At 45.7% G+C, this 20,161-nt stretch overlaps 1 protein-coding gene across 1 annotated transcript in view; it reads right to left on the bottom strand.

The window, feature by feature from the left end:
- Nucleotides 1–3,948: 3,948 nt before the first annotated feature.
- The window catches only part of LOC127003630 (protein slit-like), a 158,698-nt gene continuing 142,485 nt past the window's right edge, over nt 3,949–20,161 (bottom strand). The window contains exons 13-32 of the mRNA XM_050870538.1: nt 19,279–19,429; nt 18,117–18,263; nt 16,071–16,142; nt 15,682–15,753; nt 14,487–14,650; nt 12,312–12,444; nt 11,690–11,761; nt 11,422–11,493; nt 11,073–11,144; nt 10,889–10,960; nt 9,013–9,193; nt 8,670–8,869; nt 8,359–8,498; nt 7,752–7,921; nt 7,183–7,381; nt 6,254–6,488; nt 5,412–5,635; nt 5,051–5,304; nt 4,727–4,910; nt 3,949–4,175 (exon numbers count right to left, since the gene is read on the bottom strand). Coding sequence (XP_050726495.1) covers nt 3,949–4,175; nt 4,727–4,910; nt 5,051–5,304; nt 5,412–5,635; nt 6,254–6,488; nt 7,183–7,381; nt 7,752–7,921; nt 8,359–8,498; nt 8,670–8,869; nt 9,013–9,193; nt 10,889–10,960; nt 11,073–11,144; nt 11,422–11,493; nt 11,690–11,761; nt 12,312–12,444; nt 14,487–14,650; nt 15,682–15,753; nt 16,071–16,142; nt 18,117–18,263; nt 19,279–19,429 — 3,041 coding nt within the window. The remainder of the gene's footprint in view (nt 4,176–4,726; nt 4,911–5,050; nt 5,305–5,411; nt 5,636–6,253; nt 6,489–7,182; nt 7,382–7,751; nt 7,922–8,358; nt 8,499–8,669; nt 8,870–9,012; nt 9,194–10,888; nt 10,961–11,072; nt 11,145–11,421; nt 11,494–11,689; nt 11,762–12,311; nt 12,445–14,486; nt 14,651–15,681; nt 15,754–16,070; nt 16,143–18,116; nt 18,264–19,278; nt 19,430–20,161) is intronic.

The raw sequence follows: 20,161 nt of genomic DNA on the forward strand, positions 1-20,161 counted from the left end.
CAATCAATGGCTTAATGATGCAATGCTACATAAAAATCTCTTGGGACTCCTACAAAACAAATAAGTTGATGTACTGTATATGCTCATGTAAAAGGCAAATATCTTGAACGATAATTTCGTGGCCAATTTTAGGGAGACAAATTTTATATATATGGATACTCTGGGCCATATTTTTATACATTTCAGCACCCAAGCACATATATTTAACAAGGCTTTCATAGGAGTTGTGGGGACATCTCCAAAGGTAGTTTTATGACCTTGGTGGTAGTTTGACAATGCCTTTATCATGAACGTGAAAAAACTCATGAGCACACACATTTAAGAAGGCTTTTGTAGGAATTGTGGTAATCTCCATGGGTAGTTTTATGCCCCTGGTGGTAATATGACATAGCCTCCGTAACACGAACATGAAAAAACACTCATGAGAACACGTTTAACCTTTTTCCTGGCCTTTAGAATCCATTGATGTGAGAGCTGGATGAGTAAGAATACTGACCTATGTATCTTGGGGCTCCACTTATACCTCCTCCTTTGAACATACTAACATGGCCTTGAGGGAGTTTGAGGGTTTGGCTTTCACATGAGACTGACTTTTAGCCGAGTATATACGGTACCTAATTTGATCACTGATATAGTACGGCCAGTTCCACAGTTTGACACAGTGGGTTTGGAAGCTCGCAAACCAAACATGAAACGCTGGAAAATTTTCTGATCTAGCGTTTGGTATTTTTATAGAAGCTAAGAAATTTGAGGAAACTTTACAGGGAATCTCTTTAGTATTGGGAACCTATATAGTGGAAAACCTGACCATTAAAGAGAATAATTAGTTTGGGTGCTTATAAAGACACTGTGTTGGACTGTGGCGCTGACCCATAGACTTTCATAATACATACTAAAACAGGGTTGGATAGCTCATCTTGACCTCTATGTACATATCTGAAACACTTAACTCTAAACATTTTGTATATGTATATATATAAAAGATGGAGGCAGAGGTTGGGCATAAATATGTCTCACCGGTGAATGAAACTTTATATTTCTTGATGAGTTTTGACGCTAATATTTGATCTGATTACTATTGTTATTGAGATCCATGAAAGGGCATCAAGGGAATAAAAAAAATTGCTGTAAACCAAAAAAAGTCCCCTCAATGAGCAGACATGGATATGAAAAATAAGAGACAGTGGCAGCAAAGTAAGGAGAAGACTGAAAAATAAAAGGGGGTGACAAATATCTCATTCATTAAAAGAACACTAAAACTCATCGGATAAAAATAAACAGTTTCATTCAGCCCAGCAAGACTTGGTTATGCTGGACCTTTCCCAAGTTGGATGATCTTGATACAGCCGTGTGAGGCAGAGAAAACCTTGTCCTGGTACACATGTGACTCAGCTCTGCCCCGCCCCGCCATCGCTGCCCAAAACACGGCTCATCTCGTCCTGTGGCACCAGCTCTGGGCACACATTCTCAAACATTTCAACGCCTACACATCCACATTTGATAAAGCTTTTGTAGAGGTTGTATTAGTACTTTCATGGGTAGTTTTATGAGCCTAGTGATAGTCTGACAAGGCTTTTGCACCAAGAATGTGAAAAAACACTCATGAGAATCTGAGTAATCTCCTTTGTGGTCTTGGGAAGCTGTTGTGAGACCTGAACGTGTCTGAGAATGTGGCCTCAAACCCATTTGTTGTATGTGGTGGCATGAATCCGGCAACCATGTCATTAATTTCATTAATAATTCACATCATAATTTTTTGTTTATTATCAAGTGATCATAACATGTTGATACAAAAACTGCTTTTGATCGCTTTCTTTATTCCCTGAAGGCAAAAGATGTGTCAATAGAGTGTGTCCAAATTTGGCCTGAAAGAAAAGTCACAGTGAGGCTGGTGCCACAGGGCGGCCGGGCACTGTTTCCGACAGACTCACGCGGGGCACAGCACGGAAAATGGCTACACGTAATGTTTCGATATAGGAGACAAACACATTTCTAGCAAACACAATGGATTATGAGGTACATAGTGAAGGGTAAAAGGTGTATTATTATTATTATCATTATTATACTTGTTATTATTATTATCATTATCATTATTATAGATATTATCATTACTATTACTATTTTATTATTATTATTAATAATATTATTATTATTATCAACCTATTCTGCTGCTGCTGATGATCTTAAGGGTAGTAGTAGTAGATATGGAAACTACAACATGCAATATACCACTCCAGTTGTGACCTTGACTGTAAGTTATATGTGGTTACAACGTTACACGTGACCTAGTGTTGCACACAAGGCTGTCAGTAACATGGTCAGACAAGCTCATCCACCTCCCTCCTCCACCAGCCCTCAAAGGCTGCCTCAGTGCTGCTTCCCTTGCCACCTCTCATCACTTTATTCATACTCACTGCTCCTCTGAATGAATGGGGGAATGAATGATATACTGAACACATCTTCTGTTGGAGTGTCACTTGAAGGACCATGTTACTTATATCCTTGTATCCTCTAATACCTTTTTGTCTATTTGCCATATTCTACTTTCTTGTGTTTTCCTTGTACGCTCATGTGTTGCCAGCTGGTCTGTTTTCCTCATGTTTGCTTTATTTTTAGGCCCAACACTTTGTATTGTCTTCACATCAACTGTCTCCACCATTTCCTGCTTGTTTGCCTTCCTCAGATCAACCTTCGTCACTGTTTCCAGTTCCTTTTATGATCTTACTGATGGTATTTTCAGCCCATCATTTTTGACATGACTAAACAGTCTCCACTATTTCCTGTCCTCCAGTTTATTTGTTTTCAGCTTTGCACACTTTCCTTCCTTCCTTTTTAAGTCCAATATCTTTTGTTTTCCTTCACTGTTTTAAGTTTCCAGTATACCATTCAAAGTATTCCACACTGTTCTCTTTTCCCACTTAATAAGTGTTCCTTTTGCAGTGTTTCTAAGCCACCACTGACATTTCCTTCCATCACACATAACACAACAGCACTCAGCCAAGCACTGTTAGTCATTGCTGACCAAGGAACATCTCCCATGCCAGTCTCCGCATTTCAGAACACATCATCAATCATCTCGTCAGCACTAGGCTAGATGTCAGCAATCAATGCCGACTTGGGAATGCCTGTCATACCATCAGCAGCATCCCACAACATATATATCGTCAAACATCTCGCCAAACACTTTGCCAAACGCTTTGTCCACCATCTCATCTCCCTGCACAGCTGCCCAGTAACCTTCCACTGCTATTTGGCAATCCATAATGACTGTGGAGTGTCAGCTAATACTTGACTTACATGGTAGTGCCAAAAACTGGCTCCTGTGGCTCAGTTCCACAGTCCAACCCAATGGCTTTGTACGCACCCAAACCAAGCAGCTCAAGCCTGTCAGGTTCACTATGGAGCAGCAGACCAGAAATTTCTTGTATAACACTCTCAGATTTGTTCCTGTATAGACCCATGTAAGAGTAAAATATTTTCAGTGATTCATTAAGGACAAGTTCAGAGGTTGACGCTACATGGATATTACTCCTCTGGGGGTTTACTACTACTACCACCATCACACTACTACTACTGTTACTGCTACTACTACTACAACTACTACTTCTACTTGACAGCTCTAACACACTCAACCCCTGAACCCCCACTACCACTACTACTACTATTACTGCCACTACTATTACTACTACTTTTGTGATGGATAAATATATTCCTCAACCAAACATGTCACAGCAATAGATGGGGCAACTCTTACACAAGCACATCTATGCAGTATACAAAACATTTCCGTGTATTCTTTGGTGCTTTGCGGACAACCCAACAATCTCGGAGACTTCCTAAGTTTGGAAATTTACGAAGCCATCGCGTTGGACTGAGGAACCGGCCTTCTCGTATCTGGCTATGACTGTGGCACTAATATGGTTTCACCTGCGAGCCACCGCCATTGTCTCAGTAACATCGCCTGCGACACCGACACTTCCGGATGATCTCTATCTCTTTCTTGTAGGACGTGCCGTCGTTGCAGATGAGCCGAACCTGGCGCTGCTTGGTGCGTCGAGGCTTGCAGCAGTGGGCGCCGCAGGTACCGCTACAGATGGCATTCTTGATGGGCCGGCGTGAGCGACAGCCGTTCTCGACGTAGTACTCGGTGAACTGTTCCTTGCGGCACGTGGGGGCTGCAGGACAAGTCATCGGTTAACAATCTATCTATCGCTATCTTTGACTCCTTCTGTCCTCATGGGGACGGCCACTGTGCAGGCATCTCTAACTTTCCCTCTTTTGACACTCTCTTGACACACTCAGTCCCTTTTGTTCTTCAGAGAGTTTGATCGTCTTTCTACCCAAACCCTTGTCTAGTCTACTTTCCCTAAATTGATAAGAGAGTTAAACAAGGTGTGTTGATCAAGTACTTATGCTAAAATGAGTGGCAGAGAGAGAGAGAGAGAGAGAGAGAGAGAGAGAGAGAGAGAGAGAGAGAGAGAGAGAGAGAGAGAGAGAGAGAGAGAGAGAGAGAGAGAGAGAGAGAGAGAGAGAGAGAGAGAGAGAGAGAGAGAGAGAGAGAGAGAGAGAGAGAGAGAGAGAGAGAGAGAGAGAGAGAGAGAGAGAGAGAGAGAGAGAGAGAGAGAGAGAGAGAGAGAGAGAGATCTAGAGAGAGAGAGAGAGAGAGAGAGAGAGAGAGAGAGAGAGAGAGAGAGAGAGAGAGAGAGAGAGAGAGAGAGAGAGAGAGAGGCGGACCAGCCGGTGCGGCAGCGACACTTGTAGTCTGTGGCACCGTCTGCCTTGCGGCGCGGCTTGCAGCGGCCGCGGCGACACTTGTGGTTCTCGCACGGGTCCACCCTGGCAGCCACCTCCTCCCCTGGGCTTGCCTCCTCGGGTGGCACGTCCACCTCCTCCAGCATGGGGGGGTGCACCTGCGGGAGGGGGAGCTTAAACAGGGAGAGCCGTGGCCACCAGACTGTGTAAAGGTTAGTTACGCCTTGTGTTATTGGGAATGTGTTGTTTTGTAATCTGTGCTATGTTTGAAAGACTGGCTCTGAGGGCCTGACTGTACCTGTATCTCATTGGTGATGGATGTGCTGTTGGTGGGGCAGTCCTGATCATCCATGGCTGGACTGCCAGGCCTCTGGGTTGCCTTGGGGGCCCCATGGGGTCCCTCTCCACCTGAAGCTACCACCACTCCAGGCTGCCCATGCTGTCCCTGGTCCCGGACGGTCTCCTCGCCACCACAGCCGGGGGCCACCTTGTGCTGCTGGCCGGAGCCCAGGTCCTTCAGGCGGCCGTTGAGGTAGAGGCGCTCCATGCACCCTGCCGAGGTAAGCCAAAGCTACTGAAAACATTGCCTTCAGCTATGTATGCTTCATTGGAGGTTTCAATGTCTGTCTGTCAGTGTGTGTGTCTGTGTGTTGTCTCACCATTGAAGCTCCCCGTGTCTCTGAGGTGCCAGCCCTTGACTGCCTCCTCGGCCACCTCCCTGGGCAGGCCGCCGATGTATAGGGGTGAGGTGGTCTGCAGGTACTCATTGGTTCCGTCGTTCACGATGAACCTTGCTGTGCCGCGGTCGATGCGGAGAGTAAAGTTCTGCTTGACGGTGAGCAGCTCCACCGTGTGCCAAAGCCCGTCATTCACCACCTCATAGCTGTGTAGGGGGACAGAGTAGGGAGTATGAAGGATCAGCTATAGGAACTCATGCTTGGCAAGGTATCTGAGGCTACAAAAAAAATTGGAGAGGAGAAAAAGGGTTATATTCTTAAAACATTTCAGCATCTAAGGCTTAGATGCTGAAATGTTTTAAGAATATGACCCTTTTTCTCCTCTCCAAAGTAAGCTTAGATTATAAGCTTACATATTTGTCAAGTATTTTGTAGATAGCTTTGGGCATTTCCAGGGGTATCTTTATGACCTTGGTGGTAATGTGTGAAGTGCTGGAGATTTATTGATGGTTTGGGTACATGTTATGAGATATTGATGGTTTGGGTACATGTTATGAGAATGCAGGATGGTGATTTTGTGATAAGCATTCATGAGAGGCAAACAGAGTCAGGGAGTGCCATTACAAAGGCAATGTGTACTCCTAACCTTGCCTTCTGTCCCTCAGTCCTTCCTTTCCTCCAGTTTTTTAATTCCTCTTTCAGCCTTTCTTTTTCTCCCTCAGCCTTTTTATTCTTCTCTCAGTCTTTCCTCCCTCCCCTCCAGCCTCTTCCTTGAACTGAACTGAACTGAACTGGGGAGAGAACCATCCTCCCAGCCCCCTCACCTGAACATATTGGAGACAGGGTAGTTTCCCACATCATAGGAGACCCTGATCCTCCCCTTGAAGAGCTCGACAGCCAGGTGAGCCGAGTCCCCGGTGTAGAGCAGCACGCCGTCCTCCTGGCTGGTGCGGAGGTGCAGTGTCACGTTGGAGGACGGCCGCGTCTTGAGGGGCTCCAGGGCCAGGAAGGAGTCGTTGGCGCCGAAGTGGACCCTTGTCAGGTACTCACAGTGCTTGCCTGTGAAAGGGAGAGTGGGACAGCATTTTACCTTGGTCATTTCAATCTGTGCTTCTTCATGTTTTTTCCAATGAGACCTCAACCCATATTGTAGGTTTAGTGATCTTGGAGGATGAATTCAGGGTCATATTCCAGAAAAAGGGTTTAATAATTGTAGAGGAGTATGGTTCTAGAAAAAGGGTCATATTGTAGGTTTAGTAGTCTAGGAGGAGTTCAGGTCTAGAAAAAAGATTGAACTCCTCTGTGGCTTCAACAAAGACTCCCTCCCACTCACACTGGTCTTTTAATGATTTGATGATTTGTTTTTTGTGAATTTAATCTACACTTCATGTTCTTTCCAGCAAGACTTCAACCCAAATTGAAGGTAGGTATTTCCTCCTTCCCAGAACTAGAACTCTTTCAGGAGGGGAGTATCAAGACACTTCTTGAATAACATTCTATCATTTCTTACCCACCACAGGCTCAAGGGTTAATGCTACAGAGATGAGCGCTGAGGCCACATGCAGCTATAGCGAATACCCCTAACTATACTTACTTTCCTTTTGACTATATCTGTTCTGTTTTAATGCATGAGAACAGCATGTTGTGGCTAGCATCTTTTGGTCCATCCTTGTGTTACTTCACAGTGTAAAAAAATATATTTAAAACAAGATGAATAAAGATTAAAAAGTCTGTAGCTACTGGCATCCCTCACCTGAGAATCCCGGGGAACACTTGCAGACGTAGTCCTTAGAGTTTGGTGGCACGAAGCATATCCCGTTCTGGCAGTCGTTGTGCTGGCATGGCGAGGTCTGGAGGTACACGGCCGGCCCCACCTCGCAGAACTTGCCTGAGTAGTCATTCACACACTTGCACGTGTACTCATTGACACCGTCCACACATGACGCTCCATTCTGTGAGGCAGTGATGATTAGGAGCAAGAAGAGGTATAGAGCAGGTCAGGAGGGTTAGGGATTGAAATGTTAACAGGAGGACAGACACTCAAAGTAAAAGAATAAGTTACTGTAATGAAGATTAGAAGAAGAGGACTAGATCAGGTTAGGAGGGTCAGGCATACAACTGTAAACAGGAAGAAAGACACCCAGAGTAATAGAGTGCCAACCCGGGCCTTGTAGAAGCAGTCAGGGTCCATTCTTTGAGGCAGTGAATTATTGCAGTGATGACTGAGGGCAGGAACTGGATTTGGATAGGTCAGGAAGGTCAGGTCTAGGACAGACACCCAGATTGAAAGAGTGCCAATCCAGGGCCCAGGACCATACATACCTGACACAGATGGTTGGCACAGTCGTCGATGTTCTCAGTGCAGTTGTCGCCGGTGAAGCCCAGGCGACACAGGCACTCATAGTGGGTGTTGTGGTTGATGCAGGTGGCGCTGTTCTTGCATGGGTTGAACTCCTTGCTGCAGAAGGGAATCTTGCGCTCACAGTACTCGCCTGAGGGAGGAACACACAAGGGTCCGAGTGTTGGGTTTGACAGACTGAGTGGGTGGGTGGTGGCCCAAAAGTGTGGCGGTGGTGAATTGCTGATAAATGACAGCAAAAGGAGTCTGGTTTAGGTCAGAATGGGAAGAGAAGGCTGAAAAGAAGGAGATGAAGATTGTGGAGGGGAGGAGAGGCTGGAGGGAAGATTGAGGAAAGAAAGAAAAGTGTGAGGGAAGGATGCAAACTGAAGGAGGGAAGGAGAGATTGAGGGAAAGATAGGAAGACTTTGGAAGAGAGGAAAGGCTGGATTGAAATGGCTGAAGGGAAGGGAAGGAAGACTGAAGGAAGGAAGGAGACGGCTGAGAAAAGGAATGAAGCTGAGGAAAAGAAAAATGAAAAGGCTGAAAGATGGAACGAAACTGAAGAAAGGAGTAAGGTCACATCCTCACCTGTGAACCCTGGGTGGCACTGGCACCTGTACTGCTCCACAAGGTCAATGCAAGTGGAGTTGTTCTCACACTTGCTCTCAATGCAGTCGTCAATGTTGATTTCGCAGCGGTCGCCCTCAAAGCCAGCGGGGCAGTGGCAGCTGTCGGGGGAGGGAAACTTTAGACCACAGGAGGAGGAGGTGGACAGAGGTGCCAGGAAATGCATGAAGACAGACATAAGTGCAAGGCTGCAGTTTGAACTTTCATGTTTTAGAATCCTGTCAGTCCCCAAGTCCACCCAGGGAGTGAATCCCACCTGGTGAGCAGCTCACCTGAAGCGCCCGGCCTCCAGAATCTTGCAGGTGCCAAAGTTCCTGCAAGGGTTGCCATAACAGGCATCAATCTTGTACTGGCAGTTGGGGCCGTAGTAAGCAGGTGCACAGTCACACTCGTAGCTACGGTTGGCCAATGAGCGGCAGGTGGCCCCGTTCTCACAGGGGTGTGTGTAGCACAGGTCACACTTAGCCAGGACCTGGAAGCAGGGCAGAACAGAATCAAGTAAAGCAGTGGGTGTGGTGAAAGCTTAGACCCAGGGGAGAGCAGCATCAGTACAACACCATGGATGTGACGGAAGCCTCAACTGAGGGCGGAACAGCCAGGAGTCATGAGACTTACCTCATCAGGGACTGACGGCATACACTTGAAGGCCTGCGTTGGCGTGGTCAGCACCAGCTTGTCCCTCATGCTGGCCGGCTCAGCACACCGAGCAATGCCGGGCTCCACAAAGTCCCCCTTGACCCAGTCCGAGAACCAGGCCAGGGAGCAGTCGCAGTACAGAGGGTTGGCCCCCATGGCTCTGGTGACATAAGGGGCTCATTACAGACAGAAAACAAGGAAACAAGGAAAACAAGACTACCAAGTTTCCACAGGCAGGACAATGGCTTCAAAGAGGTTTTCTTGTTTACCCAAAAAGCAGTTACCTATATAGAGTGAACTATAAACTTCTGTTGCCTCATTGAAATGCTCTAACTTCTCAGAAATAAAACACATCATTACTGCATACTAGCAACAATGTGAAGTCATAGACATTTACTGGGGCATGCAGACTACCAAAGCATTTGCATTAATGTGAATCGAGTCCTATAAATGTTCCATCATCAGGGGAGCCAGGATCTGTAGCACATGGACCATGGAGCGACTCAAACACCTGAGGCTCCGCTCCCTGCTCAGGTAATACAGGAGTGCTGCCAGGGTGCCAACCAAGGAGTCACCATAAGCCTTGGCGCCAGCTGACCTAAGTGTGAAAGACCCATGGAGGCTGGAGGGACTATTGCCCAGCAGGGGTTCCCTAGATCCCTTGGTGCCCAGTGTGGGGCTGACGACTAAGAAGCACCAGCCACAGGGGACGCCTTGGATACATAAAAAAAAACACGGGTAACAAGGCGCAAAATGGAAACTACCGGTAATACACAATCCCTCCCCAGACACGTGGCTCGCCTCCTCAATGCAGTGTCAAAGGCCATTCAAATATTCGAGCGCCACTTCCTTCACCTTAATATTTGCTAGATATAGAAATTTGCAAAGTCTTGGTGGTAATTTGATTTGATGTAATTTCAATTACGAGAAAAACAACCTATAATGAACCATAGGGTCTGTGTTGTCCAAATATCTATGTAAGTCTGTCCGGTGTGTAGGGGGGGGGGGGTGTCACGTGACCCACTCAGTCACGTGACTCAGCAGTTTCAAAACAAACCCAAGTGATCAACGGCTGACTGACACCGGCCTCTCAAAGCACTGCAAAATGCTCAAACACAGTCACGACAAGCCAGAGACAGTAAAGCCGGGTCTACACTAGGCCTCACGAGGCGACTCATGAGTCATGAGGCGACTCGTGCCCCGCCTCACGGGTGTGTCCACACTATTTACTCCGGGGCGGGAGGCGGGGCACGAGGTGCTTCACGAGTCGCCTCGCCAGTCATTTTTATCTTTATATTGTTTATTTTCACCTGCCAGACGCAGCGGTGCTGCTTCAGAACATCAATCAGCATGTGAGTGTTGCCCCGAGTTCACTCGACGTTGTCCTCAACGTTTCCAGCCGATGTTCCCCCGTGAGTCTTGACTCATGCCCCCCAACATGCCTCTCGCCAGGGTTGCCGGCAGCGGACTCATGCCCCTCCGTTTTCTATTGTTTTTGTGAGTCCGGGGACACGAGTCGCCTCATGAGGCCTAGTGTGGACGCGGCTTAACTCATTATGGGCAGGTAAATATGAGGAGGACAGGTGTACAGGGGAGGCGCGTCGTCTTTGTGCCCCAGTGCACCCACATCAAGATCGCCCTCATGCATGATACCCCAACACACGCTAAAATGTCTACCCAAGTAAACATGAGGTGTCACTTTACGCGGTAGTTACATTGGGGTAACTAGACGTGCCCCGCATAAGGTGAAACAAATGTGCTCCTCGATGTTTGTGATGACTGCCTAACATGTAACCTCTGTGTCTGCCTGAGAGAGACATAACAAGAGTCAGGCAGTGTTGTTTGTTAGACTTACATGTGTGTGATGAAGACGAGGTCCCTAAAGGCTCCGTCAGGGATCATGGACACGTCATTGCCATGCAGGGACCTGTTGGGGCAGTAAGTGCTCGAGTTAACAGTATATAATGATTGTATTGTTATTATTATTATTATTATTATTATTATGTAATACGGCCGAACAGTTTTAATGTGCCACTCACAGAATGCGTAGTTTGCGCAGGCCAGCCAGGGCGTCCCTCTGCAGACATTGTAGCTTGTTGTAACTGACGATGCTGCAACGAGACGGTAGTCAAACAGAGGAAACCAATTAAAAGACATTTACGTACGTGCTCCAGTCAAAAGCAAACTTCATGTTGACAGACCTAACAGACAATAACAATAACCATCACAAAGGAATGCTAAAACACACGTACAATTATCTGCTCTTCTCGTTGTCACTTGATTGTATTAACGTTACAATGTTTACCTGGAGCACGCGTGTCAATATGGCCCCAATGTGTTACTTTATATAAATGTTACACTCCTGAATGTGTGTGTGTGTGTACTTACAGGGTGGAGAGCTGGTGGAGGCTGGCAAAGGTGTTGTTCTGAAGTACTGCAATTTGGTTGTTACTCAGGTCCCTGGGGGAGGAGGAGGAGGAGAGGAGGAGGAGGCTTTCATCAGTATATCAAGTAAAAGTCAAGCAATCGTATTTGTAGAATTTGCAATGGTTGATACACATTAAAGACAACTGCTTGCTATATTTCACCCGGGCGTGTCAAGATTACCCAAACCCTTGAAAATATCTACGGAGAATTCTTCCTCTGGTTCACTTACAGGCGGGTGAGAGCCGTGAGATGGGAGAGACGGTCAGCATCCAGCTCCATGATCTCGTTGACATCCAAGTACCTGTGTGGATGAGAACGGAAGATTTATATACCAAGTGCCTTCCATAGACAACCAAGACCTACTGTATATCCTTGTGTAAGAAGCCCGTATCGGCATCTCAGTATACTCCTGTTAGATAAGCCTCTCGTAGAAGTTGCTGGGATTTACATGGACTGTTTTGTTATGTCAGTGATAGTTTTAACCGACTTTTGCATCTTGAAAATCACTTATGAAAACACGGTTAATCTTCTCTGTGACCTCGGAAAATAGTCATATTGGGATCCCGATACTCTTGAGATTGCGGACTTAGCCTAGTCACTCTCTCTCTCTCTCTCTCTCTCTCTCTCTCTCTCTCTCTCTCTCTCTCTCTCTCTCTCTCTCTCTCCTTATTTTCTTTGTCTTAATTTGTCTTCTATATATTTTGCCCCTTTCATATTTTTTTCTCGGTACTTGTTATTTTCTCACTTTTCTGCTCTCTCTCTCTCTCTCTCTCTCTCTCTCTCTCTCTCTCTCTCTCTCTCTCTCTCTCTCTCTCTCTCTCTCTCTCTCTCTCTCACACACACACACTCACAGCTCGGTGGTGTGTGAGGGGATGCCGGGGGGGATGCGCTGCAGCCTGGCCCTGGAGCACCTCACCACGGTCCCCTCGCAGTGGCACTCAGGGGGGCACTGCTCCTCCACCCCCAGACACCCTGCCTCCTCGCCTGTTGGGAAGAGAGAGCCAGTGAGGAAAATGGGAAGGAAATGGGGATAATGGGAATAGGAATGAAGGACGGCGAGGGCTGGAGTGCTGTTATCTGTTTGTGCGATTGTAGGGTTGACTGATTGGTTGACATTATTTTCAGTGTATTTTCCTGCATAAAATACCAATGACTGCATAGCCTAGCCTGACTGACTCTATAACTGGCTGAATGAATAACTGATTGACTGACTGACTGACTAATTAGTACGTGGCTGACTAAATGACCGACCGACTTAAAACTGACTGACTAACTGACTAAATGACTGACTGATTTAAACCTGACTGACTGACTGATTCGTGTTTATTGTGGCCAGAAAATGTCTATCTTCTTTGCTATACATTCACATCACAGTCATGTCAGCCACCTATTTCTCTGCCTCCAGTGTCTTGTGAGTGGCAAATGGATTGTGTGAAAGAAAATGGTAGGTACTATATGCCCCCCTCCCCCCATTGGTAGCTAGTGTACGATATGATTTGCGTAGCCGAGTTATAGCTGTAGAGAAGTATAATATCGTCACAGTATTGAATTGACACACTGATCAATTCACTTGGTGTAAAATGTGATTATTAACTGATATTATTAATTATTATATGTGATGATCTTGTTAAAAATACACGTAGACAAGTTATAGTTGCGTACGATATGATTTGCGTAGCCTATTATAGTTGTGTACGGAAGGCAAAATCATGATCTCAGCATTGAAATAAACAATAATCAGTTCACTTGCTATAAAAAATTACTGTTTACATTAATTACTTATAGTCAACACACTGGTAAATTTCTTAGAATAAAGGAATACACACTTAAGTTTAGCATAATATTTTCCCCACGCAGGAAGGAACCATGCAGCGGGTTGATTCGCATGCCGGACATAGTTACGCAGTACTCTGACGTGAATCCGTCGTGTGTGTGTGTGTGTGTGTGTTTTTTACGCCGTTTTATACGTTGCCTAGCGCTCATCATACGCCAGAAGCCCTAAATAATGCGTAACGTGAAGGGCCCCGAAACTCATGCATAGTGGAAGCACGGGGAAAGAAGAGGAAGGGGATCAGCAACAAAGAAACAAGCTTTTGGAAATAAGTAGACTAAGTGGTTGGAAATAGGTGGTTGAAAATAAGTGGTTGGAAATAAGTGGTTAGAAATAAGTGATAAGTGGTTGCAAATACTGTATTATGTGCTTGAAAATAAGTTGTTGGAGATAAGTGGCGGGAAATAAGTGGTGGGACAAGTAAATGGTCGGAAATAAGTGGTTTGGAAATAAGTGGCTGGAAATAAATAGTTGAAAATAGGTGATGGGAAATAAGTGGAAATAAATAGCGTGTGCGTCTCGTTGAAAAGCGTCTGAGGTGAATCAAATCCGGAAATGCTCGGTGGTAGAGTGCTGTGCTGTGTTGTGGCTCCACGTGCGTCGCCTAACCAGTGGATGAGAGAAGTCAGTCATAGTGTGTGCGTGTGTGTGTGTACGTCGCGTTGGTGAAATGTATGCAGTGAAGTGAAGCGATAGAGAGCGATGAAGCGGCTGAGAGCAGTGGGTCGTGAGGTAGTGACGGGTTCCCAGCAAGCCAGGCCGCCAGTTCGTCCCTCCAAGGTGAGTATTCCATTTATTCTATTTCGTTGTTTAGCATAGAACTTTACTGTTACTTTTATTATCATCATTATTATTATTACTCTTTTTCTTCATCATCATCTTCTTCTTCTTCTTCTTCTTCTTCTTCTTCTTCTTCATCTTTTTCTTCTTTTCTGTTTCTTTTCTTCTTCTTCTTCTTAATTTTTCTTTTCTTTTTTCTGTTTCTTTTCTTCTTCTTCTTCTTCTTCTTCTTCTTCTTCTTCTTCTTCTTCTTCTTCTTAATTCTTCTTTTCTTTTTTCTGTTTCTTTTCTTCTTCTTCTTCTTCTTCTTCTTCTGACATCTAACTCTACTACTACTACTACTACTACTACTACTACTACTACTACTACTAATAATAATAATACCCCATCCCCCCCACACCACTGCCACACTCACCGTCACACATGAACTGGCTGCTGGGGACCTCCGTGATGAGCGTGCCCTTGAGGTGTGGGGGAGAGTGGCACCCTGGGACCCCAGTTGGAGCCCCGTGTGCCCGCAGCCACTCCGCCAGCCAGCTCAGGTGACAGTTGCAGAGAAGCGGGTTGCCCTCCAGGTTGCTGCGAGGAAGGATGAGGAGGATGAGGAGGGAGTGGTGAGGTGGTGGTGGTGGTGATGCAGGGGGTGATGGTGATGTTGGTTGTGGTGGTGGTGATGGAGGTGGTGAAGATGGCGTTATTAAGTAAGTGTGGTGATGATGGTGATGAGTGGTGATGTTGGTGGTGATGGTGATGGTGGTAATGAAGATGGGGTTATTGGGTACGGATGATGATGGTGGTGGTGGAAGAGATAAGTGGTGTTGATGGTGGCGGTGATGACTGATGGTGATGATGGAGATGAAAAATAAGAATAAGAATAAAAATATGAATAAGTGTGATGATGGGGTGGTTGTGGTGGTGACAGAGTATTAGTAATAGTAGTAGTAGTAGTAGTAGTAGTAGTAGTAGTAGTAGTAGTAGTAGTAGTAGTAGTAGTAGTAGTAGTAGTAGTAGGAGGAGGAGGAGGAGGAGGATATGAGGGGTTGTTTGGTGGGTATGATGGTGGTGATGCTGATGGTAGTAGTGATGGTGTTTACAAGAAGAGTGGCAGGCTGTTATCAATTAATTATATTCATTAGTGTTAATTAACCCCAACCCGTTTTTACTCTTCTGATTTCTTACTTTTTCGTGTTCTGGATCTGCACTGATTTTTGTGTGTGTGTTGTCCTAGATAATGAATGCCTCTACCCCTCTCAAGTATTTCGTTCCCTATCGTTATTTTTTGTTATTAGCGGTGATGGTGATAGTGCAGGTGATGGTGGGGATGATGCTAATGGTGATACGAGCGCCCCTTCCCTTCCTTCTCTATTTCCCCTTCTAGCTGCGTGAATGGATCTACCTCTCATGATGATACGAGCGCCCCTTCCCTTCCTTCTCTCCTTCCCCTTCTAGCTGAGGGAATGGATCTACCTCTCTCAACTGTTTCCTTTCCTATCGTTATTTGCTGTGGGTGGCGATGATGATAGTGCAGGTGATAGTGGTGATGTTGATGATGATGCTGCGAGTACCCCTTCCCTTCCTCCTCCCCCTCCCCCTCAGCTGGTCATACTCACATCTCCCTCAGCGCCGGCAGCTGGCTGAAGGCGCCCGGCGAGATGCAGGTCACCTTGTTGTCTGCCAGGGATCTGAAAGGCGCACAGTGATTATATTAATGCATGGGTGACCGAACCGCCGATTATTATTATTATTATCATCATAACTACTACTACTACTACTACTACTACTACTACTACTACTACTATTTTTACTGCTACTACTACTCGTATTACAAAGTCGTATATGATCGTGTGTGTGTGTGTGTGTGTGTGTGTGTGTGTGTGTGTGTGTGTGTGTGTGTGTTTCCAAGGCTATTTATTCTTACCTATTTGTTTACCTACATTGCTGGGGTTCGTATGTGTGTGTGTGTGTGTGTGTGTGTGTGTGTGTGTGTGTGTGTACTCACAGAGATCGCAGCAGGGGCAGGCCTTCAAAGATGCGGTTGTTTACCTCCACCAAGTCGTTGTCTGAGAGGTCGCTGTGGGCGGGGCCCGGCGCAGAGAGAAAAAGAGAAAGAGAAACACGTGTATAGAAAGGAGGAAGAGAGATTGGGTGAGTAAGTAAAGGGGACGAGTGGATGAAGTGAATAATACATGCTCACTAAACAAGTGTATTCATCATTCACTTATTATTATCAAACGTTCGCAGATTTTGTTTGATCAATATCGAGGCAAATTTAATTCAATCCTCAAGAAAAGGCGAAGTGTGAGGGATGAATGAAGTGAATAATAAGATGAAAAATAAGATTAATATGAATAATGAGAATAATAAGAATCGTAAGAGTAATAAGATGAATAATAAGAATCGTAAGACTAAAAAGATGAATAATGAAATGAATAATAAGATGCTGAATAAGCAAATATAGTCATCATTCACTTATTATCAAACTTTGTTAAGCTCTACTTGAGAAACATCGAGGCAAACAGTCTAATCGGCGGACTTTTTTCTACAATTAGCAGGCTTTTTTTTCTACACTCTGCCCTTGAGCTGCTTCGTTTCCTGTAAAAAAATAAATCTCCGAGCAAAGGGGAGGTGTGAAGGACGAATGGGCGAAGTAAATCTTACGATGCTAACTAAATCAAACTTTCGTAAACTCTGCCTCACAAACATCAAAGCAAACTCAACCTCATCCCCAAGCAAGGTGAGGTGTGACAAGAATCTCCGGTTACTTCGGCGGCGTCGGGTACTGCGCCGCGAGGAACCAAAGGCAGCCACTTGGAAAATTGAGACGCTCCAAGGTTACGTGAAGGGAAGGAAGGTGTTAAGTGACCAATTAGCCGAGACTTTTAACATGATGGGTCCAGGTGAAGCCAGCGGGCGGAAAGGGGAGAGAAAAATGGGGGAGAACATGAAGGGAAAAATGAGAGGAGAGAAAAATAAGGAAAGGGGAAGGAAATGAGAGAACGTGTTGAGAGAGAAGAGAGAAAATCATGAAGAGCATAAAAGGGGAAAGGAGATGATAGGAAATACTGAGAATGAGAGATAAATGACAGCGAGCTAAGAGAAGGAAGGAGATGAAAGAAAATGCTGAGAAAGAGAAGATAAAATAATGAAGAGTATAGCATGGGAAGGAAAAGAGGATAAGGCAACAGGTAGAAAGGGGAGAGAAAAATGGGGATGGGAAAACTGAGAGGAGAGAAAAATGAGGGAGGGGGAAGGAGATGAGAGAAAATGCTGAGAAAGTGGAGAGAGAATGGTGGAGGGTTTACGTAAGAGGGGAAAAGAGAGGAAAATAAAAGCACAGAGCACGGGAGGAAGAAGAGACAGAGGAAAGAAAAAAAATGAATATGGAGTTGGAGAGCGGCAAGAAAAGGAGAATAATAAGATAAGGTAGAGACGAACGGAGGAATAAGGAAAGAATAGACCCCCCTAAAATATGAAGCTTAAGAAAACGGAAATAAAAGGAGAGAAGAGAAAGAAACGATAAAGTGAAAAAAAGAGACAAATAAATGGAGGAAAAAGGAAAGGAGAGAGAAAAATCTTGAGTAGGAAAGCAGAGAGAAAAGGAGAAGAGAACAAAACGATAAAGTAGGGAAGAGACAAATGAAGGAGAAAGGAAAGATGCAAAAGGTGATAAAAAGTAGGAAAACGGAAAGAAAAGGAGATAAAGTGGATAAGAGACAAGAGTGGATAATGGAGCAAGACGTAAACAAAAGCCCAAAAATATTATGAAGCGAATGAAAGCGGAGAGAAAAGAAGATAAGAGAATAACAATAACGATATAGTAGAGAAGAGACAAAAAGTAGAATAAGAAAGAGACAAAAAGGTATGAAAAGTGGGAAAACTGAGTGAAAAGAAGATAAAGTAATGAAGAGAGAAATGGAAAAAGAAGAAAACAAGAGCTCCCAAAAATCATGAGGTGTCGAAAAACGGAGAGAAAAGGAAAGAGAAGAGCATAACAATAAAGTGAAGAGACAATTGAAGCCAAACTCAGGTGGAGGCTTCTACTCACAGGTGGTGGAGCGAAGGTACCGCTTGGAAGGCAGCTGGTGGGAGGCGCCGCAGCTGGTTGTTGGCGAGCACCAGCCGGCGAAGGCGCGACAGCTGGCCCAGCGATGCCGAGCTGCCCACCTCGCGTAGCTCATTGTCCGACAACAGCCTGCGTGTGAGGGGGTGAGGGGAGTGTGAGGTGCGTTTGTGGGAGGGGTGAGAGAGGGGGGGGTTGTTGGTGTATGTGGGGGTAGAATTGGTGTGTGGGGGTGGGGGGAGGGGGGGTTGTTGGTGTGTGTGTGGGGGGGAGGAAGGGAGTGTGTGTGTGTGTGTGTGTGTGAGACAGATAAATAGATAGATAGATAGATAGATAAATAGATAGATAGATAGATAGAGAGAGAGAGAGAGCGAGAGAGAGAGAGAGAGAGAGAAGCAAACAGGTGTATCAAAATGGGTAACAGGTGTGTAAAAAAGGAGGAAAAAAAAACAAGCAGATGTGAGTGAACATTTCCTCTGCCTTTACCCTTCTCTCTCTCTCTCTCTCTCTCTCTCTCTCTCTCTCTCTCTCTCTCTCTCTCTCTCTCTCTCTCTCTCTCTCTCTCTCTCTCTCTCTCTCTCTCTCTCTCTCTCTCTCTCTCTCTCTCTCTCTCTCTCTCTCTCTCTCGTGCTGTCCCCTCTGTCCTATTAACTTTTTTTTCCTCCATTCCTGAGCAGCATCCCAAATACCTCCTCCTCCTCCTCCTCCTCCTACACCCCTTTCCCTTTACCTGGTACCTCCCCTTCCCTTCTTCCTCTTTCCCTTCGCTTCCTACTCTATTTTTCTCCCCTTTCTTCCTTCCTTTCATTTCTTTGTTTCGCTCTCCCTCTCATCCTTGTCCTACCATTTCTCTTTCCCTCCCTTATCTTCCTCTTCTTTCTCTTTCTCTTATCTATTTATCTATCTATCTATCTATCTATCTATCTATCTATCTATCTACCTATCTATCTATCTATCTATCTATCTTTCTATCAATACATCTATCTATCTGTCTATCTCACTCTCTTTATCTACCTATCCATCTATCTACCTCCCCCTGTCTATGTATGAATCTATTTTTATCTTTGTGTCTGTCTATCTATCCATCTCTTTTCCCGTCTCCCTCCTTCACTCTCCCCCCCCCCCCCCTTGCCTCCGTAGTACTCACAGCACGGTGGTGTAGGGCGGCAGGGTGTCGGGCAGGGTAGTCAGTCCCCCGGCCGTACAGTCCACGGTGGTAGCCCGGCACGTACAGCCCCGGGGACACTCCTCCGCCGTGACGCACTCCCCGGCGTACAGGGACACCGTGCCGTCCGTGCCTGTACGTGGGGGAAAGGAGTTTACATGGTCGATCCTCTGTACTTGATCCTCTGTGTCCTTGTTTTGGTGATTAGACTCTTGTGTTTTGTCCTTGTTTGTGTGTTTGATGTTTCAGGGGTCACATATACATTCATACACACATACATACATACATACATACATACATACATGTCCCCCCCCCCATACACACACACAAAGGAAGGAACTGATATGGTCCGTCTTCTGTACTTGATTTCCTTTATCTTTATTTAGTGTCTCGTCCTTGTCCTTTGTCCTTGTTAGTGTCTTTGGTGTGTCAGGGGTTACACACACACACACACACACACACACACACACACACACACACACACACACACACACACACACACACACACACGAAGGCGCAGCAGCAGGAGGAAGGAAGGGAGGAAGGAGAATGAGAGCGAAGGTTTCCCAAATCCAATTGTGTTGCTTCAAAGGAGTGCTGAGAACACGCCTGAAAGGTCTATGGGAGGGCCAGGGAGGGAAAATTGAGCGAAAGAGAGAGAGAGAGAGAGAGAGAGAGAGAGAGAGAGAGAGAGAGAGAGAGAGAGAGAGAGAGAGAGAGAGAGAGAGAGAGAGAGAGAGAGAGAGAGAGAGACGGAGGGACAGATAGATAGACAAACAGACAGGCAGACAAAGACAGAACCCCTCCCACCAATACACACACACACACACACACACACACACACACACACACACACATCAACACC

The sequence above is a fragment of the Eriocheir sinensis genome, chromosome 25, assembly GCF_024679095.1.
Source record: "Eriocheir sinensis breed Jianghai 21 chromosome 25, ASM2467909v1, whole genome shotgun sequence".
Taxonomy (NCBI): domain Eukaryota; kingdom Metazoa; phylum Arthropoda; class Malacostraca; order Decapoda; family Varunidae; genus Eriocheir; species Eriocheir sinensis.